A 19,984-nucleotide genomic window follows, 5' to 3' on the forward strand; every position below is an offset into this window, starting at 1 on the left:
TATATTGCCTGAGAAAGGAGCAGGGATGACAGCTGGGAACGTCCACCCAAGAAATCAACCCCTTCCTGCCCTGTGTGAAGTGCTAGGGTTTTAGGTTTTGGGTTTTTTTGGAGTTTTTTTAGGGTTTTTTTCAGTCTGCAGCTGAGCAGATAAAAACAATTAATGTCAAAATTTGTTTCTAGGGCTTTCTGTGGGCTGCTTTATCATAAATTACAATTCTACTACTTATTTCATTAGTCATAGTCAGCGACAAATCATTTAAATGATGCAATTCTCAATCTATATATTGCTCATAATATTTGAGTGTACAATATAAATTAAAGTTTGTTTTCATAGAATCATAGAATGGTTTTGTTCTCTAAACCGGACAACAGAATAAATGACATATCTACAATTTCAGTTTAATTTATTTGACTGTATTCTGACAGTATCTTATTAGCTGAAGTTATATGAACATTTTACTGAGTACATTCACTGCATCTGCAGCAGGAAATATGAAACATTGAATTCAGACAAATCTGTTTCAGTTTTCCATTTGGTTAATAACTGGCTTTTTCAAAACATTAATCTATGAGTAAAACGTTCAAAAGCATCTGACTGATTTAAGAACAGATGTTCTCCTTTCAAAAGTCTTTTGAGACCCTTACAGAACCCTAAGTTCTATTAAGACTGAAATTCTTTCATTTGCTAGTTCATCACAACATGACTAAGTTCACCCAAATGCAAGTGATCCAAATTACTGTGGTTTATGGTGTAACTCCTTGGCATCTACCTATGACAACTGACCAAATGTGTGCATCTTTTTTAAAAGTAAAATATATAATCTTCAAGTGTGTTAGATAAACTGTTTAGTGGTGGCTTATCCTGGCATACTGGATCAGAAGCACATCCATAGTCAATTAGCCTGGCAAGATTAACAAGTGGTAATTCACTAACCCAAAGTAACATAAATTGTCCTGCAATTGTGCGAATATATGCTATATATTTAACAAAGTATTAATTAATGGAGCTTTGCTTAGTTTCTTACCAGAATTTGTGCAGAGGGACTCAGCAGCCTGTGCTTCCTGAAACTTGGATCACTTACATTTGGACATTATCAGAACCATAAGTTTTGATGAAAAGGCAAATGACGTGTTCGTTGTTTTTTTTCTGGAATTTTTCAGACTGCATTAGTTCTAGGATCCCTTCAGCTTATAGTACCATTAAACACCTTTATTGTAGTGTGCCAGCTGGATTCCAGAGTAACTAGTCTGGACCCAGACCTAAAACACTTTTGTGAGACTTTTTCAAATGTTTTTCTTCATTGTGAAGGTTTATTTAAAAAAAAAAAAAAGCTCCATAAATTAAACATTTCTCTTCCTGGCTCTTCCACTTAAGATGGGACCTGTCTGTGATTAACAAAGCAGGAAATACCAGACACAATTCAGCATACCTGTCCATGACCTGTTATCTGCTGATTCCTACCATTTCCCCAGTAAGAGAGGAATTCAGGACTAGTGGTCTCTGAACTGCAATGTGTGAAGAGGGTGTGCAAGACCGTTTGTTGAGGGGCAGCAAGAAAATATTAAAACTTTAGTAGCACATGTATATAATGTATAAAAAATTATTCATATGTGTATATATATATATGTATATATATTTATATATATATACACACACACAGTAGGGTTCCATGCTACCAAAGTTTTTACTGATGAGATCCATGAGCAAGAAGTTTGGAGACCACTGCTCTAGACAACTAACTCAGAAGTCACCTGACTATAGGCAGCTAGACCATAAGAATTTCCATCTGAACTCATTATCTGCAGTCCTTTTGTAGTCAGTAATCTTAGGAATGATCCATCCAAATTAATTTTAGATTTTACCTTCAGAATTAGGAATATTGTGTCCAGAAGTGTGTATCTTTCTCTCTTTGACTACAAAGAGAACCTATGTGATAATAAGCAGTAGTGATGACATTGAGTCTTGGCCAGATGAGTTTTGTGCCAGATGCCCCTTTCTGGGCAGTTTTGAAAAAGCTAACCAATATCCAATGTAAAGCTATAGCAGTGCTTGACTAGAAGCAATAGCCAATATGCAAAGCATCAACTGATGGCAAGCCTGATTAAAGGAAGGAAGTGACAATTTAAAGACAAAAGAGAAAGTGTCAGCTTCTGTTCAGATCTTAATTTTAAGGCAAACAGGCTCACCTTTTCAAAGACCCTGCCTAAGATTGTATCTGCTACAAGCTAGTACTTAAATCTGTTCAGCAGACACAAAACTGTGGTTGTTGTCACACTGTGACGATCACATGCCTGTTTTCTATTTGTACATTTTTATAATAACCAGCTTTAATTTTTAAAATGTACTAAATTTAATCTGTACTAAAAAAGAGAAAATTTTACTCATTATAGGCTAATTGTTCTTCTCAGGGGTTTGCCACTAATCAAAGCAGAAACTGAAAGCAGAACTGTAATACAAATATGTTTTGACAGGAGAATTTTTACCGCAAACATGTTAAGACAATTCAGTTGTCTGAACAATGTGTCTGTGTGTTTCATAAATATGCAAAAACATTTTTTAAAATAATAAAATCCATCAACATTTAGATAGCCAAGATCATTAGCAAATATTTCGTCTGAATTTAGAAATCAGTAAAATAATAATACTGAAGAAACATACCTAGCAGAATGCTTATTAAGAAAAGCCTGGAACTGTTCTAACTTCTCTTTGTCATGGATCAGGTCAGACAGATTAGGACCTGTCAATTCTTTGGGAGCTTGATGCAAGTGCTGATCTTCTTTGAGAGGCCCCGTGTCAGCAACAGTGCTCTGAGGGGAGAAATTATTTTGCTTGCATAACTGCTTTTTTCACCTCTGCATTTTGCTCAGTCTAATAATCCTTGTATTAGATAACCTCTCTCTGTAAAATAGCCTTCTAATCACTAAGAAAATAAATTGAGTTAAGGCTCCAGCTCCTAGTAAGCTTTACTTTTATGTTTGCTTTAAAAATATCAGTGTCTGCAGGTTCCATAATAAAATAATCCAATATATACCTGTAATTCAGTTGAAATGGAGGCATTTACTCTAAACACATTCCACAGACTTTAGGTCTGATGTTGATGGAACTGACCGAAGACCTGTGTATCTAATTAACACAACGGCTGTCAATCAGTCCCCAAAATGAATGGTAGAAATCAGACTATTTGCTTCTCCAACCTAGCATCTGGTCAGCTTTTCTTTGCTGATCCTCAAAGTGTGAACCCTCTCTGACAGAGAAAGGGTTTGTTTTTGTTAGTAGGTACTTGTCTTACCTCATCCTTCTTGGAACTACTCACTTGATGCAAAGCCTGGAGCTCTCTAAAGTACATGGAGTCCAGCTGTTGAGTTTCTTCCACCAACTCCACCTAATAAAAATAATATCTTGTATCACCCCTACAGTACACATTATAGAAAGATGGAGAACTACATGGGCACTTTGCCAGTGACAGTGGAAAGAAAAGAGTACATTTGTCAGCAATGAGACTGATACTTAGAAGAGACAAGAAGTCACATTCTTGTGACAAACAATTCTATCGATAGCTCTGGTAGGACACACTTTTCCCATCTGCGTAGGATCAGATGCAGATTTCTACAGAATACTACTAAATAACCCAAATATAACTTTAAGCAAATTCATTCAAAAAATTGCTAAATTCTAACATGTACATAATATATCATGTATGTTGTGCATATATTATATTGCGCATATTGGGTGAGACATACCTGATTGCCTATACCAGCAAACTGTATGTCAAACTGCCACTGAGAAGCAGAAAAACAGTTCTTAAAACTAGGACTCGCAACGGGAAATGTCAAGAAGACAGAGTGCCGTAGATTCGGAGAAACAGAAATTTAAGATGAGAAAGATGTTAAAATATCTAAACAATAAAGATGAAAGCATTCTGACTTTCAGTCTTGTCCTCTTTCTTAAATTATTAACTGTGTGTGATTTGAATTAATGAAGTTGGCATTTTTAACTTAATTAGAAGCTGTATGTAACTAGAACAGTTCTTAATGTTATGTACAAACAATCAATAACTGTGAAAGAGATATTTGGTGACCCTCCTGGCTGACTAAACCATTTTAATGCAGATTTTAGGATATTTAGCAAAATCGAGCCAATGCCTTACACTGATCTGCATGCACATTACAAAGATTAGAGAGCTGTGATTGTCTTATACAAGTGTTTATGTGCCAGAGAGAGATGAGACTGTTTAGAATAATATTCATGATACTTTCATCTAAATGTGAATACCACACTAATCACTGTGTTATCTGAATGTATTCAGGCTCAATGTAACTTTATTCCATTGCTATAAAGTGCTTTGAGCTATTCTTTCCCTTAAAAGAATATGCAGTTTAAAATTAAATAGTAAAACAATTCAGAACATATTTTATAAAGTTTTAAGAGAAAGCAGATAGAGGCAGAATGAGAGTCAACAGTAAAAAGAAACTCTCCTGATTTCATGTTTAATTTAAAGAAAAAAAACGTAGATACATATATTGAATATGTCCCAAATGAACAATTTTGGACTCACCTAATTCTTGATAAAATATCTTGTTTCATTATGGGCCAAATATGTCCTGATATACAGTAGAACAAAGGGGAAGAGTCGAGCCAGGGACTGAACAAAATACAAAGCAGACGTTGTCTTTGTGCTTGGGAAGGAGTGTGCCTAACTATCAGCCTGCACCTAGTACAGAGAGACTCTAGTGCCTCCTAGAACAGGCCATTTAATGTCTGTGTATTGTAACTCTTCACAAACACTTGTATTGTGCAGTCAAAAGGATTTCATTGTTTTTTCACGCTCAGATTAAGATCTCTGTGTTATTAGAGCACTGAGAAGTCTGCACGTAACCTCACTTGCAAAGTAACACATCCTCCTAACGGAAAGGGCAATAGATTGTCCTGTGGTTAACTCAAGGAGATATAAACTGACACACATATTAATGGAAAGGAAAAGTGTATCTCTTCAAGTCTTACTTTTCACTAGAAGCAGTGAAAACAGAGAGCTCTAAAGCAGACTCCTTTTTATGCAAAAACGATGTATGAGAACCCTCGGCTGCGCTGATGGTTTGACTCAGTGAGGACCAGCAATAGACTCTAGACAACCCTTACAGATAGTAAACACAGAAAATACCCAACTACAAAAGGCTAAAACTAGTCTGATAGAAATTTCATATTCATGAAAAGTATCAGTCAATTCCAAGGTGCACTGCAGGTCATAAAGAATTATAGCTGAAATAGTTCAGAAAAAATAATTTATCCGAAAGGTTAGAAAAGACGTTGAAAAGCAAAGAAAATATTTTACAGATGTGTTTGGATTACTATATTTCATTTCACTAAGTTTCTCAAAGTTTCAAATCTTCTAAAGGATATTATGTTATCACAGGATGAGAGGGAAAGTCCCCTTGTGAATTAAGTAGAAGGTAGAAAATCAAAACCAAAGAAATAAATAACTTTCATTATGGGGTGGGGTTCCTATTGGAGTCTCACAGGGACCTGCACTGAGGTTGTTTTTTAAACATTCAGAAACTATCTGGAAAAGGAGGTGAGTGAGGAGACAACAAAGTTTGCAAAATGATTCCACAGAGCAAAAAATTAAATTGACTGTGAAAAACTGCAGGATAGCAGGACACTTTAGCATCTGCGTGATAAAAGGCCAGCTGAATTGAATGATAATAAACATTAAGTCATTCCAGTGAGCTCCAAATTAGGGCTTTCCATTAGTAGTTATTACTTGGGAAGGAAATCTTGGAATCATTGCAGATGGCTATTAGCTTACATTTTGCACATCCACTCAAAGTTCACCAGGAGTCAAAAAGCAATTAGAATGATAGGGACAATTAGGAATAGACAAAGAGCACAACAGAAAACATGGTTCTGCCACTGGATAATCCTTAGTGCATCCAGACTTTGAGTACTACTTGCATCTCATCAAAAGAATATAAAATAACACATACAGATGGGGCAATAAGTGCAACAAAGGTATGAAACACCTTTTGTAGGAGGAGAGGTCAAAGTGTCTAGGATTCTTGAGTTTCAAGGAGATCTAATTGAACTGGGATATAACAGAAACTTGTAAAAGCATAACAACATTGAGAATAGGACAAGATAATGATTGTTCACTTGCTCCTTCTGATATACAAAACTAGGGCACCAGGTGAAATTATCAGGGAGGCGTTTGCAAACAAATCAAGAAACGCATTTTCTTCTACTATTGCATGACTAAACCATGAAACTCACTTCTGCAGTGAGACTGAAGATACATCACTCAAGACACATTTTACAGAAACCCATGGAGGAAAAAAATTTCTTCAATGACTATTAAAATCAAGAATATGGATAAGACCTCTGTTCCATGAACTTTCTTGGTTGCAAAGTGCTGAAGATGGCTGTATGTCTCTTTTCTGTTCTTATACTCTGTTCTTAAATGTTTAATACTGGCTAGAAGATCATTCTCAAATTTGATTTTAGGTATCAATTCATCTAGTTGTTCTTACATTCATGCATGATATAGAACTAAAAATAGACTGTACTACAAAACTTCTGAAAAAGGAGACTTCAAAATATTTTTCAGGGGGCAATGTGGGAATGTTATTACAAGCTGACACAAGTATCATCAATAAGTGATGATATTTTCTATAAATTGGAGATGCTTCATCTAACCTCATAGTGAAGAAAAACAGCAGGAACCAACTTCCTGCCCTCTGTCTCCTGATTTTCCACTGTAAGTTTCTCCTTCTATATCCAAGAGAGAGATGCTAAAGAATTGAAATTAGAATCACAGAGCATCCTGAGTTAGAAGGGCCCTACAAGAATCATTGAGTCAACTCCTGATCCTGCACAGCACCATCCCCAAGAGTCACACCATATGCCCGAGAGCATTGTCCAAGCACTTCTTGAATTTTGTCAGGCTTGGTGCTTGGCCTGGGGAGCCTGGTTCAGTGCCCAACCATCCTCTGGGTGAAGGAACTTTTCCTAATATTCAACATAAACCTCCCCTGACACAACTTTGGGCCATTCCCTTGGGTCCTGTCACTGGGCACCAGAGAGAAGAGACTGGTGCCTGTAGACCACCTCACTCTCTTCCTCTCCAGGCCAAACAAGTGACCTGAGGCTCTGTAGGCTTCCCCCCAAGGCCCTTCACCACCTTCACAGCCCTCCTCTGGACACTTTCCAATAGCTTTGTATCTTTCTCGTATTGTGGCACCCAGAAGGAATTTGACCTACAGCAAGCAACTTGCAGGTAAGTTTACAAAGAGCAGAGAGCCACAGCACCCACCACTGTCATCACCATTTCTTGTTATTTGTCAGAGGCACAGTCAGGATTGCAGCCATCTCCTCTGACCTCCATGAGCATGCTCAATTCAAGCTTTCAGAACATTTTGGGATTAGAACTGAGTACTCCTCTGAGCCACTTTTTCAGAGCAACAATCTAAAAAGTGTTTGGGGCAAATACAGCTGAATCACCATGTCACATTTCCTCTATGCTAAGCAGTAGTTGCACTTAAATTCTAATCACAGAAATACCTACTGTCACTGCACTGACACTCTAAAAAAACACCTTACTATGTGCTTATCATTAAAAATACAGAGTGTTTGTGGGCAATCCATCATAAAAAATTACTTCAATGGTACAATTGCAGAAACATGAAACTTCCTGAGTGCAAAGATAAATTTTACCATAGCAAGATGTGTTTCTCCCCAGTTCATAGGCCAAGGAGTCTATGAAGCCCACACTTTCTTTTCTGATGAGAAGTCTGCTCTCCACAAGAAGCTCAGCGTATTTCCACATATCAGGATAGAAAGGAGTAAGTAAAACAGCTTGTAATACTTCTCCCTTCTGGAGTATAAATACAGCAGTGTTATATGAATGATCTTGTGATTTTTTTCCCTGAAGTAAGAATTTTTCACGGTGTCATCCAGATATTACCTTTCTATAAGTGTATTTGTCTTCTTCCACCATCTTCATCCATGGTTCCAGCAAAACAGTGAGGATATGTTCTTCTGCAAGATCAAAAAGGTCCTCAAAAGCTGGGTCAATTTTGTGATAAATCATATTTTTCTTATTCTGATGAAGTCCAGTGTCCATACTAGCAGATGGAGCAATGTAAGTTGCATAAAGGAACTACAATAAAACAGAAGAAAACTGTATCTTAGCCATCATACATTCCAATGGTCACAGATCCCTGAAGGGGAGAATTAATGCATATTTCCCCCCACTGCTCTGCTGTATGTTCGGAACTAGTATTAGTTCAAAATTCAGTTATTGACACAATGGATCCCCCTGCCATTTTTACTCTTACTCATTAAAACGGTTAATGCAATTTTCACTTGGATATATTTGGCCAATACTTAGATTCACATAACCAATTATTACAGCTACTGCGCTCCCCATGAAGTCACAGTGTTGTTTTGCAGAATATGTGCTGGGCCAATTAGTGAAGACATCTCACTTCTTCTAAGAGATGTAATTTGTAAAATTAAGGTTCAAATTAATGAAAAAATGATACAACTTCCTTCTGTGTGGAGGTTCTCTTTGATAGCTTTTTGACAATGGTGAGACTCTTATTACCATACAGGATCTGTGCAGGAGATACCACTGCACAGCTAAGGTCTAAGCCCTTACCAAAACAAGAATCACAACATGCCTCTTATCTGAGGCACATAGTTTGCCATTCAACATCTACAAGGAGCAGAAAACTGAACCTGGAGGGTATTTCCTTCTCCATAATAGCTCATCCTTGAAGCACAGAATAAATTTTAATTTTTTTTTATACAGTCCCCTATGTAAAACTCTTGTTTTCTAAATGTTTTGTTACAGATGCTATGAAAATGAACATGGAAAACTCAGAGTAAAACACTTTTTCCCCAGGAATATCTTGGAAAAATATATTCCATAATAGCTTTCCAAAACTTCATGATTCTGACTTCAGCTAGGAACTCAAGTAAAAAAAGATACTGCCAAAATATATTTCATATCCTCATAAATATTTTCTTTTCTTCATATTGTGAAAGTCTAACTATATTTCAAACATACAGTCAGGGATCAGATTAGCAGCTCAAATCAAAATGTTTCTCTAGGATAGCATTGACAAGTCCATTTTCACTATTTATTATCACACAGGTTTGACAATGAAGAATTCAGGATTCTCATAATTCTCATTTTCCTTATGTTGCTAAAATCCAGCTGTAACTAGCAGACGTACAAAGCAATAGAAGAGAAGAAAATAGTATGTTTATGTTCAAGCAGTAATAAAACACTGGTATGCTTAGATTTCAAGCACAAGGGGAGAATGTTTGAATACATTAAATAACTATGTTTCTGTTTGTTTTAAATTAAACGTTGATTTATTAGACTCTCTCTTTCAAACAGCAACAGTAATAGAATATATCCCCATTATTTTGGACCTTTACAATTTGAAACAAACCCTTTAGATTCTCCTGGTGTTAGGTCATCTGAGGAATACAGGGCTATGATGGCTGACATCCATCCCCCAGTTAGAATCCTACATACACAATAAATACAGATTACTGTATTTATTGTGTGTGCAGGATTCTACACTCTTTCCACATTTCTACATTTTCAATGCAAACAAAAATGGGTTGTGCCTACAGTGCCTATTGTTATCTGTGTAATAATGATATGCAGGTGTAAGAGGAAGGTGTAGGAGAAATAGGAAATCCATAGGAAGAGTCTTACCTGAAAGCTAGACTACATTTATCCTAAATTAAACCCTTCTCAGTAAATCCCTAAGTACATATAAATTTAACAGCTCTAATTAGATTTACAGTGATTTCAAAGGTTGAAAGTTACTTTGAAGAGCCCTAACACTAGGAAAGTTTCAGTTAAATCATGTTAAGTCTGATCCAAAACATTTAATGTATAAAATTAGCCAAATTAGAAGGGCCAAGTGCAATGATATCAAGATGTGGTATCTTTAAAAATAGTATTTTTAAAAAGGGGTTAACCATTTCAGTTGTCATTAGGACTACAATTCTCCACCTGGTACAATTTACCACACAAGGGATCTGTAAATTAGTAAAAAGCTTCAAAAAGATGTCCTCAATATTTTAGCACAAATTAACCTGGTTCCTTAAGTGAGTGATCATTTGAGCATAGTTTTAAGAATAAAATAAAAACAAACACACCACTAGTTTCTTGGCTGGAATTCCCTTCCCCCATGATTTTGTTAACTCGAGTATATTTGCTACTCTTCTTTAGAGATGGCAAAAAATATCAGCCTACCAAGCCAGAAATTGTCCAGCCTAAGAAGTGTTGACCAAAAGCTATTGACAATCTGCTCACACCAGCACTGTTGTGGTATATTGCCACATTAGGGACTGTCTTTGTAGGCTGCTTTGCCTGCAGAGCTGCCCCCAGTTCTTTATAATTTCACATGCAAAACCAGAACATAGTAAGGACAGATATTTCTCTCCAGAACCAATAGTTAGGGCTGGCAATACACATGAAGCAAAAATTTAGAGGTGGTTAAGCTAGCTAGAGGAATGCACTTTTCCAAACTCAACCAGATTCTCAGTGGTGTAATCACCATGGCCTCTTCCTTTGAAGGATGCACATTTACAGTGTCAGAGGATTTGGCATCTTTTTACTTAAATTCTCATAAGAATCCATTGCAATGGTACTTCACCAGGTAAGTGAATACATGCACTTGCAGATAGGAGAGAAATGAGTAGTAGCTTTCATCCCTGTGTCCCTTGCATCAGAGTTGAGGTGCATCTGTAGATCTGCACAGATTTCGTTGCAGGGACTGCAGGAAAAACAACTAAGAGTACTAGACATGTTAAAAAAAAGAGGAAAAGTGTCTGTTCACAGTCTTCAACACTGGGCAATGCAGTTTGAAAGACACATTTTATAAAAAGAAATAATAATAGCCTCTTTTTATTCCCATGTCATGGAATTCCTGAGGTTTTCTAATTCTCAGTGGCATATTGAAACTGTTATATTGGTCAATCTCCTAAGGGATGAACAGGAAAAATTACATTAAATGAACTTATAGGTTAACAAATTCATACAAAAAATCTGAAGCATAGGATATCAAGTGCATATCAAACTTTGTTGATTCACTGTTTTGTTCCTATTGAAAAACACAAGATTTTTTTCTACCTGCCAGCTATAAATTCTCCTATAAATGTAAATATGTGATGGATTGAACCCAAAACTTTGTCTGGAAATTTGGTCAGTTTGCGCATTGGAATTACTTACAATTGCACAAACCTGATTATACAAAATGCTTAGAAAATTCAGATTAAGACTTTGGCCCCATTTTATGACTTTCCAAATCAGGGATTGTACAGGCCTTGGGTCTGGTGTGAATTCATCCCCAGATGAGAAGGTTTTGATAAGCAATTTCAGAATGATTGGAGAAAAGCAAGAAATGTGAGAAAGATTTAAGTCCAAGTGCTTTGTACTGCTGCCCAAAGGAATGGATATTGCTCTGATCTAAATGAGCAACTCGTGCAGCTGCCTGGCAGAGTGATATGATGGAAGCATGCAATGCACTGGCTGGTGTTAAACAGAGAGGCTAAACTGCCTTAACCTCCATCATCACTTCCCACTAACATAAATCCTGTATCTGACCCCAAAAGTCCACAGTAATGAAGACTCCCTTTATCTAAATTGATTCTAGCATTAAAATATTGTATTTCCCACAACTGTGTTAAATTTTCTAATTCTAAATAACTTTTTAAGAAATTAAACCCCAACATTTTATGTTTCTTTATTGGTTTCATTTTCAAATTTTTTTACACTCCTGTGCATATGTTTACAGTGAATAACCATGTATGTTCCTGGATGATTACCAGTTTCAATCTCACTGTAGTTTCTTTCCCCGGGTGAATGCATATATACCTTGGAAAGCATTTTATTACTCTATCATAAAGCTGAGATAGCAATGCCTAACAAATGAAACAATGAGTAGCAGATACACAGCAATCAAGGCTTGTTCTTGTTTCTAACAGGAAGCAGGCAGCACACATATGGAACACTCTGTCTCTACATGTCTCTTTCTGTAATAAATAGTAAAATATATATGACAATGTGTCATGTGAATCTGATTCACATTCTCTTAGGAGCATTTGGAGTGACTGTCTTCTTGTGCCAAAGGTGAGTGCAGAATTTGGGAAGGCATCCCTTCCGTAAGCAGACTCTGTAGATTGGTTGCAGCTTGACTCTTTACGGTGTTCCAATGAAAACAAGTATAATTTTTCTGCAGCCTTAAAAGGCAAGCTTGAGAATGATACCAAATGTTGCAGCACATGTGTTGATTTGTTATGTTACATTTCAGCTGTTAGTTATGCTAATGGAACAGTTTCACATATTTAGTTTTGATGTATTTACTTTCATGGCTATGTGTATGTACTGTCTGCAATTGCCTGGTAACACTGATTGTACGATGTTCTGCTGTCACCACCAGGCCAGCACTGGAAATAAGATTAGTAAAAAAGACCTGGGCCTTAAAATTGCAGCCGTGCAACAACTACAAAAAGAATGTAAACTGGTGTGAAATGAAACCAAAATGAAAACCATCAGAGACTATAAGGTAAGCTTTGGCCTGCAATAAAACACATAGGAAAATGGTGATACAGAATAGATATGGTCAGCATATCTGCTGTGAGGAGGTCCCCAGCCACACACAGGCATGGACAGATGCAGGAGACAGTCAGACTTAAGGGGACCTTCAGTTGCCCACAGCCTCAGGCCATAAAAAGAGCTGGAGGGGAAAACAACTAAATAGGGTAACAGTTCAGTTTACCCAGCACAAGACAGGAGAGGGAGGAATCCATGCCTTGGCCACTGCTTGGAGTTTCTGTACAAATAACACTGATTTAGATGAGAATTCTGCACAAATATGCAAACTTCTGTTATTTTCCCAGTAAAACCTCCAAGAAGGAAAAGAAGACAAATTCAAGAATGTCCAGATGCTCAGGAACATGTCACATAAAGAGATTTCTCTCACTTGCCCTCTACAGATATTTGTTCCAATGATATGTGAAATAGTTTTGCTCTATTACAGTACATATTGAAATATGTGGATAGGATATACTCCTACACAAGGTTTAGAAAGGAAAATCAGACCAAAGTTTCACATGTGATTTTAAAAGTTCCCCACAGCTCTTCTAATGATACCACACTGTTGCAGCTTCTTTCCCTGATGGAAGCAATCTACTCTGCCTTCAGCACCACTGTGGGCTAAGTGCATGCTTAATTAAAATATCTTTATAGGAAATATCAGTTCCACTTTACTTTAATGAGGGTCTGAAGATCTATTTAGGGGGATGACAACCATGGTAAATATAATAATGATACCCTGACAATCATAAAAATTAAACAGGGCTAACAAAGATAATTTTTCATTATTGAGGTCATTACCTGAGGTGTGTACTATGAGATCTGCAATTCTAACCCACACAGGAGATGGAAGGAAAGGTACAGCAGAATAAGTTGGTTTAGAAAAAATACTATCTCTGATGTTAACACTAAGCAGACAGTTTCCAAATATGACTCAGTGTAGCAAAGGGGAGTTTAGGTAAACTGAGTATAATAGATAAAACTGGGAACAGGCTGCAGAGCCTGGAAATCAAACTATGCACGTTTAATGTTTAAGAAATTCCATGGAAACAATCCAAAGAGCTTCTTTTATTGCCCACAACACAGATTTGCTTTGGTGTGGGTTGTCAAGTTTTGGAAGCTTTTCTATCTTTTTTTCATTCTTTACACTGAACAAATGCATTTGTGAAGGGAACTAATAAATGTATTTTTGAAAGAAAAATACATTATTTACAACTTACTTGAGCCTGCTGGCATATTTGAAAAGGTTGAAGAGTTTCTTGGTAAAAAAGCTGATGATAAGCCTGTAGGTCGAACCAAAAGTACACACAGTTCTTCCACAACTAGAGATGAAAAATATTGTAGGTTATTGCTACCCAAATATCACAATTTTATAAAAAATTGACTTTCCAATGCAAGTAATTATTTAGCTCCTTGGGGTCATCATAAATCAAGCTCCATTTAAAATGGATTTAATCTTCTGTTGCATACTGGCAGAAGAACAACATATTTCATAGCATTGTCACAGTGATACTCTATCTTTTATTGTATCCTTTATGCATAATTGGCCATTAAAATCATTAACATTGTAGTTAACATTTGAAGAGTAACCATATTTCAGTGGCATAAAGCCAGTGCTAAAGAAGAGATGCTGATAATGGACATGCAGAGTTTGTGCCATGGCAAAATAGCATTTTGCAGCAAAAACCAAAATAATTAAATACAGTGTACTTGACATATTGTAATGGGATTATCACTACATTTTTATTACATGCATTTCTGAGACCCAGAATCTTTGCCTCATTTCATAAATTCAAACAAACAACAAAAGATCTTTCAGAAGAAGTCTAGATCTTTCCCCATGTTCTCTGTTTTAATCATGTGTATATGGGGTTTAGACCTTAAAAATACCCTGAAACCCTCATCACTGACCAATAAATAAAGCATTCCAAAAAGGTAGGGGTAGGGAACTTTGTTCCACAAACTGCAGTCTTCCAGACCTGGAACATGAGTAAAATAGGCTTCACAGCTGAAGAGAAAACTTTAAGCAAATAATTTTGAAAGGAGCCTGGCACCTGGAAAGGATAGAGACACTTGGGTGGTTGCCTATCTCCAATAGAAAAATAAGTTTCTTTCATTTCTATTTCTTTCTATACACATTTAATAGTTTTAGCTAAAGGTATTTAGCTTTGGAAACATTAGATCTTGCCTTCTAGAAGCCAGAGGCATTTCTAGCTACTGCTGCTGGATTCTGGGTTGTGCTAGTGGTGAAACAGATGTCCATCTTGATTGCATCCAAACCTCCCCTAAAGACTCAATTTTTCTGCAAAGCCACTAAACACTAACTCAATAGTCATAAACTGCTCCAATTCAATCCTCAATTTACACCACGCAATGAATGATACATCTGCTGACTACATAGAAGAAATAGCATTGTGTGTCTCAGAAATATAAGCAGATTCATAGAAGCATAAGAAAATTTTAAAAATATTGAAGATTTTGGACATCACTAAGCCAAAAAGTAAGAAGAAATCAGATTATTGTTAGCAATAGCACAGCAGATTTCCCATCTTTTTAAAAAATGGTTTTTGTGGGTTAAGACCTCATTTTTTTTCTGCCAAGTTAAAGGTTAACTTTTAAAAATTAGTAGCCTTTTTTTATCCCTGATGGTACAATAAGAATTCCAATGGGTTTGAGACTGTAAGAATCTGACAGCTTGGTTAAGACCTGTCATTAGTTTGCATATATACATGAACAGTTTATTGTTGTTGAGGGATTGAAGTCTCACAAGTAATAATTCATCCAGTCATCAATCTTTCTTTCTCCATTTCTTTTATTTTCAGTCTGGCTGCCCTCTATAACTTGGCATTCAATCAACTGTGGACTAAATTATCAAGAGTAGGAAAATATTCATACCTTATTCCCTGACTTCTCACAGAATTGTGTGAAGTAGTAGCCTGCTCTGTTCTCCAAATAAAGAGACTGCAGCATGCTTTCAATTCTTGATCCCCTGAAGACAACACTGCTAGCAGCACTCTTCTCCTGGACAAAGAAAACATAGTTATACAGCAAGGAATAACAGGCTTTCATTATTTTCAAATGTCACTACATTGCAAAGGAGGGCCATGAAGTGTGTTCAATTAGTATCTTCATCCCAAGGAAGTAGACTCCATTTTCTACTACATATGCAATTGATCATGGCCCTCCACACCATTTTCCCACTAAATATTCACATGCAATGGAAAAAATCTGATGACTGAAGACATGCAGAGAAGCTAAGTGACCACAGCATCCCTTAGATGGCTCCTCAATACTTAAAACAGAAAAACAAACCTGGCCTTAATTCTGTCATTAAGTCTTTATCTCTGGGGAATTCCAGTGATACTCAATGACATCAGTTAGCTGTCAAGGGTTGTCTCAGCTCAGGCTACCGTGTTTTGAAATAAGAGAAGTTAAGAAGTTAAGAGGTAGTTATTTGGTCAAGATTCAAAACATTTAACTATTATGGAACAAAAGATACATCTTCTGGGGTTACACCACTGACATGAGCAAAAAATCATGAGCAATTTATCGAGCCAGAAATCCATGCTCATTACCACGGCTAGCTCCTAGAGCATTTGAGGAAGAATACATCCATTTTGTCAATGCTCACAGAGAAGCCAGAAGAGGCTTCTGTAAGTAAATTAGTTTCTGACCATCACAAGAGAGAAATTATGGCTGATTTGCTGTCTCTGATAGGAGAAGTGGAAGCAGATGAGTGTGGTGGCTGGCAATCAGCTTCTCTCCAAATTGTAACAAGGATGGAGGCAACCAGACTTTTGAAGCAGAGTAGGAAAATCTCCCTCCTCAGTATGAAGTTAAACTATGAATCCCTGCATTCCCCTTTGCATAATATTTGTGATGGCAAATTGTAGGTCTTCACTGTAGGTTCCAGTCTAACCAGTGTAAATGTATATTTTCTTCTGTTGGTAAGAGGGAAAATGCATATGATGTAAAAAAACTAATAGTTCATGGTGTGAACTTCTGCTGAATATACACTCCTAACTGCTAATGTCTCCTAACTGCAAAGACTAACCTTTTTTTTCCTGTCAAAAACAACAAAGTAAAATGATTGTAGTGAAGTAATAGAGTGTGATTTTGAAGTGCAAAACAAACGAGCATGTAATCAAGTGCTCAACAAACTCCATGCACATATGGGTGGGCCCAGATTTCTTAATGCATTTTTTCTTTTAGTTGTGAGGCTGTGGGTATCAATACCTCCATGAAAGAGCTGTTTTGAGACCACTCCACAAACAAGAAAGGTTTTGGATATATTTTAGACTGCCAGATGTTAACATCTCATATGTTTGATTTGTCAGCATTTTAACAGTTATTGAGAAATGCTCATCTGTGCAGCCTGTCTCTCCTGAGGTTTGTTTGACTTAAGACCTGCTTAGCAGGCAATAATTCAACAAAGAAAAGAATGAAGTACACAAGAAATAAAGAGGGATTGTACAGATGAACCATCTTCCTCTATTAATTTTACAATTTTAATGACTTTCTAAGGCAGATTCAATTTTCACTGTAAGTCTGATATACTTTCCTAGGCAATGATTCCACTGAAGCATTTATCCAGAGAGTTTTCCATCACAGCCTACTGAACACATGGTCACTATGGAGAAGATCAACACTTTCTAGTGAAAATAAACCTCTGTGTGTGCCATGATTTCCTATCCAATAGGTGACAGATACAACAGAGGAAATGCTGACATTCTAATGATACCTCTGCATAAAGCATTGACACTCATAAAATTAAACCAAGTTCTCCCCATTTTTGACTACTTCATACTGCAAAATAAAGAGTTTTAACTCATGATTCGAGACAAGTAATATTTTCAAGCCATACTTACATGGAGAAGCTCAGCATAGGTGTACTTTCTATGACCCTGGTATTCTGAGTCTTTGGTCCCATCCAGAGCTAAGCTGTGAATCATGTCTGTGCTCACTGACATTGGCCTGGATCACAAACAAAAAAATTTTCAATACATATTTCAGAAAAATTTAGGGCAGCTTACAGAATAAATAAATAAGAAAAGGCAGAAAACTGGTGTAATGATAAAGTGAATAGTAGAGAAAAAAGTGCATGGAGTTTAAATTTGCAATGAAAAAAAACTGCAGAAGAATATATATTTCATATTGTCCTGTGGAAATCATTGGCATAGCATGACTCTGAGGGTTAGCATTTGAGACAGGTTAGAAGAATATGAATGTATAGAATATTGACTATTATATAAGAGAAAACACTTGTATTTGGGGAAATAAACTATTGTGTTGTGGCAGAAACAAGCAAGAAACTAATCAGCCAGGGAGGAATTCTCCATGCAAACAATCTGTACCATAACTGTGCTTCACTAAGCATATAATTGTATTAAAGTATTAATGAAAACGGTAGAATGTAAAATACTTTCATAAATATTTGAGGTATATTGCTGTGCAGAAAGATACACAAGGGACTGTCGTACTTACCGCATTCTACTGCTAGAAAGATCATCCCTTTGGAGAATCTGACTTCCTGCAGGTAGTAATCCTGATGATCTCTTCAAAGAGAAATTTGGTTTAGCTAGTTTTAATAAAGTTGTTGGTGAGTTTGTTCTACTTTTATAAAAGACATTATAGAAAAATAAGGAAATTCTGATTATTTTTCCAGCTTTATGTTTTCTTAACGTGTTCTCATTGGTCAAAAACAATAAAGGATTTTCAGGAATATTCTTCCTTGTCAATCACAATATGTAAAATGGCACGTTGCAAAAATTTCTGAATATTTTTTAATATTTTTCAGCATACCTTAATAACCACTACAGCTTAGAAAATGCATTTTTAACAGGAGGAAATATGCTACAAGCACACTGCACAGAACTACAGAGAATGTCAGGTGAAGAGCATGTGAACATGTTTTGTGAAACTTTAGGAAGATTATCGTAAGTCAGCTCACTGTAAGAGAGGTACAATCACTCAAGCAAGAAATGGGCCATTTGGTGACTCTGTGATGTTCGTGGTACAGGGTCCTAATTTGGGTCAAATTCAACAGGGACTGGAAAACTTACAGGTTCCTGTCTGCCTGACCTACAGCTAGTCCTGGCTCATCAGCACACCTTGTGAACTGGTCACTAAGACACAGGTGCTTCTTGCTCCCATTTCTGCCATGATCAACAGGAACATGGCTTCTGAATCTAGTTTCTTCTAAACAGGAAATCTGTCCCACTGTTTTCCTCCATTATCTCCACTAATCAGATTTCAACGGAAGTCCTTGTAGCCCCAAACTATCCAACCTAAAGCAACAGAGGTATGTGCTGACAAGGTATGTGCCTATACAGTTCTTGATACTGGAAGCACAGTTTCAATCCATATTCTCCAAGTACCACATATCCAGGGGCTTAACACTGTATTGCTGAAAACCTGTAGTTTTTATTGTAGTTACCTCTCACACTTAGGCTTTCAAGGAAGAAAAGTGACAAAACTGAACTGGCCACCTGAAAGCTACAAACTGTGGAAAGGCTCATGGGCCTCTGGAGAAATAAAAAAAAACATGTGTAGCTGATTGAAGGGCTGTAGTGATAGAAAATGAGCAGAATTCTGCCTTTTTTATAGACATGAGGAATAGATCCAGGTTAACTGCAGTGAAGTTGTAAGAATTAAGCATTAAGACAAGGCTGAGTGGTGAAGCTGAATTGCTAGAGACTTAATTTTGCAGTTCTGAGAATATCCAGCTAAAATATCTATCCAAAGGACTTAAGAAATAGTCAGGGTGTAACTGAGAAGATATTCTGACTCCATTTATAGCAACTTTTTGCATGAAATATAATGAAATATTACTGCATTTTTATATGTAACCATCTTCAATATACCAGCTTGCTAAATGTTTCCTAAAAACCTTGTTCCATTGAATTCAAGGAGTTTTGTCATTATTTTTGACAGGAAAAAGCCTTGTTTTCCAATGTTGTGATCCTACTTACCTGAAGAAGGGAAGGTGAGATGTCAGACTTTTGGGTCAATGGCAACAATGATACTATTTGTGGGAAAGGATCAATGTCCACTCTTGGTCTCTCTTGACATGTGTGCCAGAACTTCAGTTTTGCACTGGCAGCATCTATTGCTGTTGAATGAGTGACACAAAATCTGGGACCCCTAGGGAGAAAAAAGCTAATAAGTAGAACTTTCCAAAGTAATAAAACACTGGGTTATTTGGCTTTTTTTTTTCCCACTGATGTTGTTTACTGTACCAAGATATGGTGCTATATGCACCTAGGATTAAAAATCAGTTAGTGTCAAAGGTATGATTAAATATTGCATGCTTCCAAATCTAAAATCAAACTACACATAAGTAAACTTAGGTTGCAAATTCTGCACCAT

The 19,984-nt window shown here is 36.6% G+C and overlaps 1 protein-coding gene across 2 annotated transcripts in view; it reads right to left on the reverse strand.

The window, feature by feature from the left end:
- The window catches only part of RGS22 (regulator of G protein signaling 22), a 60,757-nt gene that overhangs the window by 19,791 nt on the left and 20,982 nt on the right, over nt 1–19,984 (reverse strand). The window contains exons 11-18 of one of the 2 annotated variants that reach the window (XM_039706202.1): nt 19,588–19,759; nt 18,101–18,171; nt 17,485–17,590; nt 15,512–15,637; nt 13,837–13,938; nt 7,958–8,152; nt 3,317–3,385; nt 2,662–2,810 (exon numbers count right to left, since the gene is read on the reverse strand). In XM_039706202.1, coding sequence (XP_039562136.1) covers nt 2,662–2,810; nt 3,317–3,385; nt 7,958–8,152; nt 13,837–13,938; nt 15,512–15,637; nt 17,485–17,590; nt 18,101–18,171; nt 19,588–19,759 — 990 coding nt within the window. Of the gene's footprint in view, nt 1–2,661; nt 2,811–3,292; nt 3,386–7,957; nt 8,153–13,836; nt 13,939–15,511; nt 15,638–17,484; nt 17,591–18,100; nt 18,172–19,587; nt 19,760–19,984 lie in introns of both variants that reach the window. The other variant, XM_039706201.1, reaches the window with a different exon arrangement.

This window comes from Passer montanus, unplaced genomic scaffold (assembly GCF_014805655.1).
Source record: "Passer montanus isolate IOZ18808 unplaced genomic scaffold, ASM1480565v1 scaffold19, whole genome shotgun sequence".
NCBI lineage: Eukaryota > Metazoa > Chordata > Aves > Passeriformes > Passeridae > Passer > Passer montanus.